Source organism: Metopolophium dirhodum, chromosome 2 (assembly GCF_019925205.1).
Source record: "Metopolophium dirhodum isolate CAU chromosome 2, ASM1992520v1, whole genome shotgun sequence".
In the NCBI taxonomy this organism is placed as follows: domain Eukaryota; kingdom Metazoa; phylum Arthropoda; class Insecta; order Hemiptera; family Aphididae; genus Metopolophium; species Metopolophium dirhodum.
In genome coordinates, this window is record NC_083561.1 from 12,175,034 (window position 1) to 12,188,013 (window position 12,980).

At 31.3% G+C, this 12,980-nt stretch overlaps 2 protein-coding genes across 2 annotated transcripts; both read left to right on the forward strand.

Moving 5' to 3' along the window:
* Positions 1-1,078: 1,078 nt before the first annotated feature.
* LOC132938155 (uncharacterized) lies at positions 1,079-4,036 on the forward strand. Its single transcript, XM_061004842.1, has 4 exons — positions 1,079-1,202; positions 1,750-1,902; positions 2,210-2,380; positions 3,854-4,036. The coding sequence occupies exons 1-4, from the start codon at positions 1,113-1,115 to the stop codon at positions 4,034-4,036; spliced, it is 597 nt and encodes a 198-aa protein (XP_060860825.1). The 5' UTR covers positions 1,079-1,112.
* A 5,060-nt stretch (positions 4,037-9,096) lies between these two features.
* Positions 9,097-12,684, forward strand: LOC132939088 (uncharacterized). The gene is given in 5 exon segments (XM_061006106.1): positions 9,097-9,224; positions 9,291-9,497; positions 9,981-12,236; positions 12,299-12,409; positions 12,480-12,684. Coding segments are annotated over 5 exon segments (2,667 nt in total). The 5' UTR covers positions 9,097-9,208; the 3' UTR covers positions 12,557-12,684.
* The last annotated feature ends 296 nt before the right edge of the window (positions 12,685-12,980 follow it).

Genomic DNA, 12,980 nt, shown 5'->3' on the forward strand with positions numbered 1-12,980 from the left:
CTAGAGTTAGAAGCACTATTTTTGATATCTTGTTCCAATCACCCAATAACCATGGTAAATTAACATGTTTTTTAAACTTTTTATCGATTAATTACATATTTAACTAATTAATAAAAATATCGAAAATCGGACGGCTTACGATTGTTAAAAAAAGTTCTCCTCCACAATTTTTATGATAGGTAATTTTACTGTAAACCACTTCAATAAGCCATATTACTTGAATTACGAAACCATGTTTATATGCCATATTTTGTCTATTATAGTGCGCCCTCTTCAGTTGGAAAACATAAAAAAAACACTAATAGTACCTACAGTGTAATTTCTAAATTAAAATTAATTTTTTTAATAATTTACTAAAATATCTCAAAATGAATTACCTAATATTTCATTTCAAATGTTTTCATTGTAGGTGCTGAATAAGGGAGTATACGAATTAGACAAAAAATGACTACCTAATTACAATTTATAAAGATAACAAAGCTTTTGAACTTCATTTGAACTTCACAAATATTAATTTTATTTTTTATTTTATTAAAACTGTTAAATATATATATATAAATTAAAAGGAATAAAATGCTTTTAAAATGCATGGATTTATTCTTATTACTTTGAAATTTGGTCATGATTTTTTACATAATTCATATTTTGAGTGCATAATTTAAAAATGTTAGGGCATATAAATTCATATTATCGAACTTTTTAGTATATATTTGAATGCATATTTTGACAATTTTTAGTGCATGAGGTTACGAGCCCTGGACTAATATCAATCATATTGCGTGACTAATTGTAGCCACCGCTCCGAGCCAAACCACAAAGATTATTATCATAATATCATACAATAATTATGAAAATCATTATGATATAATTAAACAACAGTACCTATTAAAAAAATAATATAATATACCAACAGTCATCATTTTTATTTGGACACAATTGATTATATACATTTCAAATTAAAATATTATAATATTAAAATAAACTATTAACTAGCTTGTTGAATATAATATTTATCAGAAGCACATGATATATGACTTTAACTCTGACATTACACCGTCATTCGTTTGTGAATATTTATTACATTTTCAGATCATAATTCACACTAATTAACTATGAAGTACTTTTTTATACTTTTAGCAGATTTTATTATTCTTGTCAATTCTGGATTAAAAGATTTCAAGTTCCGCCCAAATTTGCCACTAGTAAGTAAAAATTGATTTTTAACTAGAATCATACTAAATCATTCTAAACTTCCGTAAAAACTAATATTTCAGAATAACTTTATAATATAAGATCTTCTATATATGTATTCAATTTTTCTATCTGTTTTAAGCAAACAGTCCTTATAACATATAATTTAATATTTTTCTCAAAAGTATTAAATTCTAACATAATCTGATGCATTATTGTTATTTTTACACAAAATGTCCTGCTTATGAATCCAGTAGTTACCCTCCATATCTGTGTAGGTGACGATATTCTAAGACATATTGTCATGTATTCGACATATTGTATTGTAAATACATTCTAAGTTATGCTTATATTAAATAAGAAATATTCAATGCCCTTGCGTAAAATATTGTTGAAGAAAATACTTTAAACTATTCAGTAACCTATCTTTAATATCAGACATTTGGTTGTTAATCATTTTCAAAATGCGTAATGTATATTGTATACATATGATAATAAATAGTATAATATATACTATGATAATAAAAGTATAGATGAAAATTATAAACATGATTTCAGGGAGAATATCGATTACATTTCAACTCTATTCAACGGTGTAATCAGAAATGCGCTATTCAGTATAATTTTTATTTATTCAAGACATCTAGAACTAAAGTTGAACTAAGAGGAAATATGACGTTTGCAAATAAGGCATTTGATGATAGTTTATGGGTATGTTAGTAAAATAAAATTGACATTTGATATACAAACAATTATAGTTATCAAATTGGCATTGCTGATTTATAAGTAATATAATATAATATTTTCATATGTGATCATACAAATATTTATGATTTATAATATGTAAACCTATACGATTTTATATAAATTACAGAGTTATAAGACTTTTGAAGGACTTAAGAATTGTGAAGCATTTTAATGACACACAACACTTAAATCGTTATTAAAATGTATTCACTATCTAGTTTTTTTTTATTAACTGGTCATAATATATAGATGAATACATATTGTGTTATAGTTTAATGGTGCTATGTCAGTTAAAGATAAAATTGGTACATGGCAAAATAATGCGTACGTTTATAAATCGCCCCATGCTTACAAAACTTTAAAAAAATTTCTTGGAGGTGAATTTCAAGTTTTTTCAAATAGCTTTGGACTTAATGACACAGAACAAAATTCATTTCCACCGGTAAGTGGTTTTTTCAAAAATATTTTAGATTCTGAGTGAAACGATGAATGTATTGATTTTACAATGATGTGTGTTTTTTTTTTATTTTTTTTTTTATTTTTTTATTTTTGTGTCTGTGTACACGATAAGTAGTCGAAATAATGCTTCGATTTTCGACTTCAGTATCTTGTTCGATGGGAAAGTGAATATCGTTGGTGCATTGGGGAGGTCAAAATTTTAATTTCCCAGTAGTTTTCAAAAGCGATGTGAAAAACAAAAGAAAAATTAAGGAAAAACGGGAATTTTTACGCAAAATCGATTTTGGTTATTGGTGTAACTCTAAAACAAATGACCGTAGATGCATGAAATTTTCACTGGTTGTTTATATTAGCATTTTCTATACACCATAAAATTTTCCAAATATTTTGAGTCTTTTTGAGCTGTTTACAGCCATTGTCAGTTTTCAATTTTTTTAGTTTTTTTTTCTATAAATATCAATAAAATTTTATTTATTGAGTAAAAAAGCTTGAAAATTTAATAGAAGGCTCCTAGTTTATTGTTTCAAAGGCAGATGAAAAAAATTAAAAATCCTTAGTCACAGTTTTTAATTATAAGCATTTAAAGTTCAAATTTTGACAAAATACGGAAAAATCACGAAAAATAGCAAATTATTTTGATGAGAATTCATAAAAATTTTTCTTTTTAAATCTAAGATTTGAAAATGTAATATAAGATTACTCATAAGTTTGTCTACCTTTATCAAAAAAAAAAATGTCTACAAGAAACTTAAATTAAATTTTTATGAGGGTCTGATATTTATATTCTTACAACATTTGATATTTACTCGATTTCTGATGTAACAATTTTCTTATTTTATTGTAATTAAAAAACGAATGACTGTAGATACTTGAAAATTTCACTGAATGTTTATATTAGCATTTTCTATACACCATATAATTTTGAAAATAATTTGACTCTTTTTGAGCTGTTTACAAATATTGTCAGTTTTCAATTTTTTTAGATTTGTTTTCTATAAATATCAATAAAATTTTATTTGTCGGGTAAAAAAACGTGAATATTTAATATAAAGCTCCTGATATATCATTCTAATAGCAGTTCAAAAATATTAAAAATACATGGCACAATTTTTTTTTTATAAGCATTTAAAGTTCAAATTTTGACAACATTTATCAAATTTATAATTTATTAATTATATTATTATGGCTAAGGATTGAAAATTTAAAACAAGGCTCCACGTAAATAGGTTATATATAAATTACTTTATTCACAATAATATCATCAAATATACTTGGTAATATCATAGGTTGACTGACCTTTTTCGCACAGATTCGTTTTTCTTATACAAATCATTGAATTCAAATTTAACACCATCCATTACAGTGACCCACTTGTAACCTACCGTACAGCAGAGCGACATCCACTTATCCACCTTTTTAAATTTTTATATGAACATAATAAAATAAATATTTTTAGGGAACATATGTCACCAAAGGTTATGATTTATCGAACTATCCATCAAATACAAATTTTCCAAAACAAATTTTTTATGGAACTTACAAATTTAATGTTAATTATACGGAAAAAAATGGCGATGTTGTTGCATGTTATATGATTTTCATTGATGTAAAACGTCCATGGGAAACGGAATTGGAATGAATTTGTTAATTTATGCTTAGTGTTGGTAATTTGTTAGAAATATACGTTAAACATTTTAAAAAAAAATTTAAAAAATAGATTTTATTAAATGGTTGTATTGATATAATTATGTTTATCTATCCTAAAATTGTTATTACAGAGATATTATAATTTCCTAAAAAATAATTATAATCGTAAGTTCCATATGCCTATAAATAGATCAACATGAGACGAAATATTTTTAAAATGTTATAGTTTATAGAAAATTCTATAATATAATATAATATTATATAAAAATTCAGCGGACATTTTATGTATCTAAAATCTAAGGTAATTTTTTTTAAAGTTACACCTGAAACCTTCAGGTTCTCCAAAGTTTCAAAGCTTAAACTTATCAAAAATTACTTACGGAACTCAATCGGCCAAGAAAGACTTTCAAGTATAGCTTTGCTCAATATTGAAAGACACAAAACAAATTATATTAACATAGGAAATATAATTGACAATTTTTCAAACAAAAAGGCAAGAAAAATGAATTTTTTAAAGTGAGTACAGTATTTATTTATGAGTTTCTAACTGACGGTATGGTATGTTCAATTTATTTGTTATTTTATAATTTTTTATATTTTAAATAAATAAAAAAAGGCTACAAATTATTACATTTATTTATTTGTAAATACATAGGTAACTACGTGTTTTAATTATGTTAACCTTATTATTTTTGTATAAGTAAAATCTCAAAAATCCAGAGTATTTAGAAAAATCAATTTTACAATAATCAAAAGGTTATTTTCAAGAGTGAGGGGGGGGGCATTCATTTTATTTATACACGGGCTCAAATGTTAAATTGGTGTAGTTGCGGCACTGTTGTTGGTATATTTATGATGCATGCTTTATTATGTATAAATACAAAATATTATAATATTATGTTTTATAATATCAAACTTATTATATTATTATTTATTAATATTAGAATCATGGAGGTATAATTGTTTTCATTTATTTTTTTTTTCATAAATATTAGAAATATAATAAACTTAATAATACATTTATATTTACAATCAAAACTTGATTGGTATACTTTTGATTGTAAGACGTTGTTGGCATATTTATAAATTATAATGCATGGTTTATTATGTATAAATAAATATTATAATATTATGTTTTATAATATCCAACTTGATTTCCATAAGAGCTGAATATAGTATAGTAGTTTAATTATTAGGATTAGGGGACGTAATGCTAACGTAGTCCCCCCTCCGATTCTCGAAACCACGAAAAAAAAAATTATTAGGACTAAAATATAAGCTTAATATTATAAAATGATACATAGATAAAATTACTATAAATAATAAATAGTGACCAGGATACCATGCCACAGCAATATTGACAGGAATGAAAAAGTAGATGTAATGACAAAAGAAACAGCATTTTGCGACCAAATGGATAATATCAATTTAATAGGTAGGTACACTGCGCGTAAGAGGATATCACAAGCCACATTAATATTAAAATTGATACTCAATGATTATCCGAATGGTAGAGAAAATAAACCAAACTCAGTGAAATAAAATGGTTTACTGAACGTTGGTCAAAACCAGAATATTTAAAAAAAAAAAGAAGAAAGTCATCCTTATGTGACTAAGAATAGGACATAACACTCGATACTCTTACGGCTTCCTCCTGAGCAAAGAGGATCCAATTCAATGTGGAAATTTGTGTAAGTCAACTGACAGTCTTTAATATCTCCTCGTTGAATACAGACAGATGAAAGCTGCTATATAAAATAAAAATGTTCCTGATGACCCTAAATCCCTCAATCAAGCATTATGGTAAAATTTAATGGCTGACAAGGAAGTCCTGAAATTCTTACAATACATTAGCTTAGATTGTTTCCGCCGCAACATAACAACAATATTATTTTTATATAGTCAATTATCACTGGTCATTGAGGACAGCTGGTCTCACACACACATACCACCTTATTTGTATTGTTTTATTTTCGTATTGAATGTGTTTTGTGAGTTATATAATATTATGTAGATTAAACGTTATCGCACGCCGCCGCGCCGTCTATGCAAATATTATTTAGCACGGCCGCCGTGAATCTGTCCGTTTTTGTACGTCTTACCGAAAACACCGACGTGTGTCAACTATTTTTTATTATATACGTATTAATTTTATTATTTTTTTTTTCTTTATTATTGTGAGCCATAAGGGCAATACTCATTATTATTTTTATTGTATGTGCGTTAATCGTCGAGTATATGTCACCGTATCGGCACAACCATACCTTTATTATTGTGAGCCATTAGGGCTATCATTACACTATTATTTTACTATCATTTACGTGTATTGTATTCCTACTATAGCACAGGACCAGCTAGCTAGTCTGCGCTCCACAAACTGTGAGTTTTATCATTATATTTATTATTATTTATTTATTATACACATTTAATTGTTGGGCCAAAAGGGCTATAGATATTTTTTATTATAATTAATTTGTTGGACAGAAGGGCCGCATATTATTTTATACGAGCTTCAGTTCAAATAGCTGCGTCAATATATTATTATTATTTCGGTTGGCCATAAGTCATTTATTATTATTATTATATAATTTTTATACATTTGTGTTACGGTGAGTTTTAATATATAATTTGTACTGCTATTATTTCAATTTGCGTGTTATACAGAAACTTAATTACCAGAAACCGTGTTACCATTTTATTATTATTTGTTTTATTGTACACACACCCACATACATACACATATTAATACACAAATACACATAATACACAACAAGCACTACATAGCCGACAGTATTTGCTAGGCGATCCCGACCACTACTTTTCGAGCTATTACAACACTACACACCAGCTAGTCCTCCATTCTATATTTTTTAGACCTAGGTGTTAGTGGCGTAAAAAAAGGAGTTTGGTGTCCGGACTCGTATATTATTATTATATACTCCGGCCCGTACATAGATAATTCACTATAACCTGATGTTGTAAACATTTCTAATACCGCATTATTTCATTAGGTCACCATTATTATTATTATAAATATATAAAAAAACCAAAATAAACAGTAACATCATAGTCGTCAACATCAAAACAGTAAAACGTTATTTTATTTAGCATGTATATATTAATAGGTATATGCGGAATTTAGATTGTACTAACGTCTGAAAATCCGCTGTCTTAATGTCGCGCGTCGTCAGCCTGAAGTGTATGAAAACATATTATAATATTATAGCTTGATTCGGAATTCCAAAAATGAGGTGTGAACGTTTTGCAGACGAACGCGGGCGCTCGATATTATATTATTTTCTTAAGTGTATATAATATATACTCGTGGGTGGGCTATTTAAGTGATGAATATTAATTACAAACACTTTTCGTTAAACTAAATTATACAACAATTTATTAATCAATCGATAACAAATCCACCCCTCCTTCTCTCGCCATTCATACAATAATTATAATTTTTTTATATTTGGGTATATAGTAATTTATAATATGCATTTATATACAGTATACAATATACATAATTTAGGGTGGCCCTTATTTATAACTTTCAAATTTTTAATTTCTCACCCACTCAATTGTTTCATTACCATACGAAAGGTATGTGGGTTAAATTTGGTGATGATTAATAACCCCCTTCAGGTGCCGCAAGAGGGTTGAATATTGATAAATAGGGTAGTTTTAGGGTTATTCTGATTTAATTCATTATATATTACATTTAGCATAACGTTGTATAGAACCTAAATTGTAGATTCAGGTATTCCCTATAAAAAACGTTCGGACACAATTTCTCGTAAATCTATTATTTTCTGTGGAAATTAGAATAAAATAAAAATTATTACCTTTTTCTGAAAAAAAATCTAAAATTTCAATATATTTTCTATATGATCGCTTTTACAATAACATACAAATCTTCAAAGATGAAATAAAATAAAATTGTTTAAAACTAATGTACTTAATCTAGTTTTACAGTAGTATATAATAGAGAGTTCAGACCGCTGATCTCCTCGCCCTCCTCGCCATCCGCACCCCCACGCCCTCCTCACCCTCCGCACCCCCTCCGCACCCTCCGCACCCTCAGTTAATTAGTGATAATGATTATCCGTAACGTGCACGGTGTATAAATCTTCATATCAGTAATTAACTCCTCATTAGTGATAACGATTATCCGTAACGTGCGCGGTGTATAAATCTCCTTATCAGTAATTAACTCCTACTATCAGCATCTGATGCTACTACCGTAACCTTACCAGTCACCATTCCTCATTAGTGATAACGATTATCCGTAACGTGTGCGGTGTATAAATCTCCTTATTAGTAATTATTAACTCCTACTATCAACGTTGAGTGTGAAATTAAAAATAAACATATTATTATTAAATATCGTATGACGCATATATTTATTGTTATGACGGTGTAGATTTATTCAAATAGCCGAAAATCACGAAATAAACGCTTATTGATATAAATCAGAAATATCTACTGCGTAGCAACATTTGGAGTACGGTGTAGGTTTTTTTGAAAACGATCAAATAGCCGAAAATCACGAAATAAACGCTTATTGATATAAATCAGAAATATCTACTGCGTAGCAACATTTGGAGTACGGTGTAGGTTTTTTTGAAAACGATCAAATAGCCGAAAATCACGAAATAAACGCTTATTGATATAATTCAGAAATATCTACTGTGTGTCTACATTTGGAGTAGGTACGGTGTAGGTTTTTTTGAAAACGTTCAAATAGCCGTATATATCTATTGAATAGATGGCTATTATCCCTTTGTTATCGATACAACCTTGTCTTACACCAGCTGCAGCTGCCGCCGTTGTCAACGGCGTTCAGTGTGTCACAGTTACTTGTACACGTTCTATGCGTTAGCTCCTTTCGTGTTTTTTTCAGCATTTATTATTTGCTCGACATTATTTAAAATAATATAATCAATTATTATCACTCTGTGTTTAATTTTTACAAGTGTTTTAAACACTATATTATTTTTCATCTCGTTTTTATTTCAAATATTTTAAATATGTCAACTGCGATCAGTGTCCGTCGGTGTTCGCACGTAAAGACGGTTTGGTTAGACATGGCAAAACTCATGCGGGCATACGTTTCCCATGCACTGTATGCGATAAATTGTTCAACGATAAGTCGCATCTTAAAAGGCATATGAAGAATATTCATGGTATGTATAGAAATTGTATACGTTTTATATAATCTTATTAAATATTAATTTATTATTTTTCCTAAGGTATCGTCAACGTTCCGGCTCACCTCAGACCAATGCCTGCTGCACCGATCATTACACAACCGGTACAGCAAAGAATCGTTCAGGTTGCTCCAGCTCAAGTTCAGATTGCACCCCAAATATTTGTTCCTGATGTCCCGGCCGGTGGCTCGAACATGTTAACCGAAGACGAAATGTGTATGGAAGCCATGGACGAATTTGAGGATACAGGTTAGTTTTATTTATAAGAATTAGATTTTTAAAAGACCCGCTGATTTTAACGGATCATTTTTTAAAAAAGATATACCGACAAGTATTATTGCTCGATCAATTAGATTTTTAAAAATAAATATCGTAAAATAGATTTTTAAAATTCAGCAAATTATCGTACAACACTTAATCAATTACTTAGATTTATTATAAATTTTAAATATAAATTCTATATTTTTATTTTAAACTTATCAAGTGGTCTGTGAAGCGATCAATGGTATAATAGTTGGAGTATTCCGGCATTGCACCGGTTGTCAGATCGTTTGGTAGATTTAATTTTTTCAACGCGATTTTTATTATATATCAACATTTTTATATCTTTGTAGTTATATCAGTAGATTTTTTTTCTATTTTTTAAGATCGTGAGGTTAATTAGATTTCTAATAGATACGGTATTAATTTTATTAGATACCTATTAATATTAGGTTTTTTTTATTTTTAAAGATTCTTACACCGTTACCGTCAACGGTAAACGCGTTTCTACGGCCAATACCGCCTCGGCTGCTAACGTTAAAAGGGTTAGGTTGAATCTCGTTAAGGCTCCCGGGTTCGTAGAAATTTTGTCGTCCGCAAATAGAAAAATAGTTTGGTACTATGCTAAAAATATCGGCAATACAACGATTTATTCCGACTTTATCCGACTCCTCATGCCTGAACTAGTCATTTTATTAAAGACCTCCGTACAAAAACATTCTATTAAATTCAACCTGAAGCTCGAAGCTACGTACAACCGGCCCAACGTCCCCAATTCGTCGGAGAACCGGGCATTTAAAACAGTGGCGACAGAAATTTACCCTGACAGCGATATAAGAACTAATGTAGAGAGAGCGTACATGAAGTTGGTTCAGGAGAAAGATGACTACATCGGGAGGGGTAGTGGATTTACACTGGAGTCGATCGATGGGCTGTTGTTGGCCGTGTATAAATATACACCGATGGGCGGCTCGTCGTATATTCAACTACCTGAATATATAGATAGAAAACGGGGGACCATCAACCAACAAAACACGGATCAGGAGTGCTCCAAGTGGGCGATTTTGGCGAGGCTTGTGGCCGAAAATTTATCTGATAGATATAAATATTGTGTCGGAGAAAATTATAAAAAGCATGAGAAAAATTATAATTTTAACGGTATATCGTTCCCGACACCACTATCAGACATCACCAAATTTGAAAAAAATAATAATAACGTCTCTATAAATGTATACGGCCTCGACAAAAAATTCCAGGCACCCCGTAAGTACCCAACGTATGAAGTGTATCCGTTACGTGTGGTCGACGAAGAAAAAAAGGATCATTTCGACCTGTTGTTGGTGACGGACGGCGAAAATAACTCGCACTATGTTTACATTTCGAATTTTTCACGGCTCATACGTGCGCAGAAAACGAGACACAATGGCAGTGTCATTTTTTGTAAAAGGTGCTTCACCAGCTTTGACAACCAAAATTTAAAATTCAAGTTGAGCGGACAGTAGGCCCTGGACCAACATAAATTGATTTGTGGGGCGCACAAGCCAATTTTACCGGAGATGCCGAAGGAGGGTGATTGTGTTGAGTTCAGGGCGTGGAAAAACACGGTTAGGCACCCGTTTGTCATTTACGCGGATTTCGAGGCGATCTTGACGAAGGCGGAGGAGAAAAAAGGGGGGAACACAACAATTATTCAAAATCATGAGCCGATGAGTTATACATTTTTTGTGAAGGCGAGCGATGACGTACCGGCGGAATTATTGGTTCAACACGAGATACCGGCGGGGCCGGTAAAACATAGAGGGGGCGAAAACAGGACGGACGTGGCGAGACATTTTGTGGAGACGATAGTTGATGTGGCCCGGAAAATTGAAGGTCTGATGAAGACGAATATACCTATAACCATTACTGAGGACGAAGAAAAAACACATAAAGAGTGTAATGCGTGTAACTTATGCAAATGCATATTAGCCGGGGGTGGCAAGGTTAGGGATCATGATCATTTAACGGGCAAATTTAGGCAGACCTTGTGCTCTAGGTGTAACTTAGAGTTACAACAGCCTAAATTTGTCCCTGTCTTTTTTCATAATCTCTCAAACTACGACTCGCACTTCATAATCACTGAACTTGGGTATGATACACAGGCGATCAACGTTATACCGAACAGTGAGGAGAAATTTATATCTTTCTCGAAATATATAATTAGTACCTTCACTGTTCGGTTTATCGACACGTTCCGGTTCATGGCGTCGAGTCTGTCGTCCCTGGCCGAAAATTTAGTTACACCCGAACATGAGAACTTCCGTGAGACAGCCAAACATTTTGTCGCCGGAGATATGCCACTCGTGACTCGTAAGGGGGTGTACCCGTACGAGTACACGGATAGTTGGGAGCGGCTGGAGGAGACGAGGTTACCGAGGAAGAGAGAATTTTATAGTACGTTGACAGAGACCGGGATTAAGGAGGAAGACTTTGAGCACGCGAAGTTGGTTTGGGACCACTTTGGCTGTACGACGTTGGGCGAGTATTCAGACCTGTATCTCAAAATCGATGTATTGCTGTTGGCTGATGTGTTCGAAAACTTCCGCGACGTGTGCATGAGGGCATACAACCTGGACGCCGCCCATTATTTCACCGCTCCTGGACTTAGTTTCGATGCGATGCTTAAGTTCACGGGGCAAAAGCTGCAGTTGCTGGACGATTACGACATGTTGTTGATGTTCGAGAATGGTTAGTATATTATTTTTAAATGTGTATATATATAATAATATTAATCTTATTTATTTTTATAGGTAGACGAGGTGGATTGGTTCAAGCGAGCAAACGATATGCGAAGGCGAATAATGCAAAGACCCCGGGCTATGATGAGACGAAAGAGAAATCGTGGATAGTGTATCAGGACTGTAAGTATATTTTTTTCAAAACTTAATAATATTTTCATACTTATTAAGTTTTTTTTTTTTAATTTTATAGGTATAACAACTTGTACGGGTGGGCAATGTCCCAGTACATGCCGTACGGTGGGTTCAACTGGGTCGAACCTACATTAAACGGACTTGATGATTTGAACGACACATCACCCATAGGGCGAGTGTATGAGGTGGATGTAACATACCCACAAAAATTACATGATAAGCACAACGACCTGCCTTTCCTGCCGCAAAACAGCGTGCCTCGAGGGTCGAAGGTGAGGAAGTTGATGGCGACATTTGAGAAAAAGGAGAATTACATCATACATTATAGGAACCTACAGCAGTCCATTAAGAATGGTTTGATAGTTGAAAAAGTAAATATTTATATTTTATAAGATTTTAAGCAGATTTTTAACATTTCTCTTATTTTTTATAGGTACACAGAGTTATTCAGTTTAGCCAGTCGGATTGGTTGGCTAAATATATTAAGTTAAACACAGAGATGAGAAAGAAGGCTAAGAACGATTTTGAGAAAGACTTTTTTAAGCTGATGAACAATGCT

Excerpts from the sequence above, each read along its gene's own strand:
- LOC132938155 (XM_061004842.1), top strand. The coding sequence starts at position 1,113 with ATGAAGTACTTTTTTATACTTTTAGCAGATTTTATTATTCTTGTCAAT. Across the intron at positions 1,203-1,749 it reads TCCGCCCAAATTTGCCACTA|GGAGAATATCGATTACATTT; the intron begins GTAAGTAAAAAT and ends ACATGATTTCAG. Across the intron at positions 1,903-2,209 it reads CATTTGATGATAGTTTATGG|TTTAATGGTGCTATGTCAGT; the intron begins GTATGTTAGTAA and ends ATTGTGTTATAG.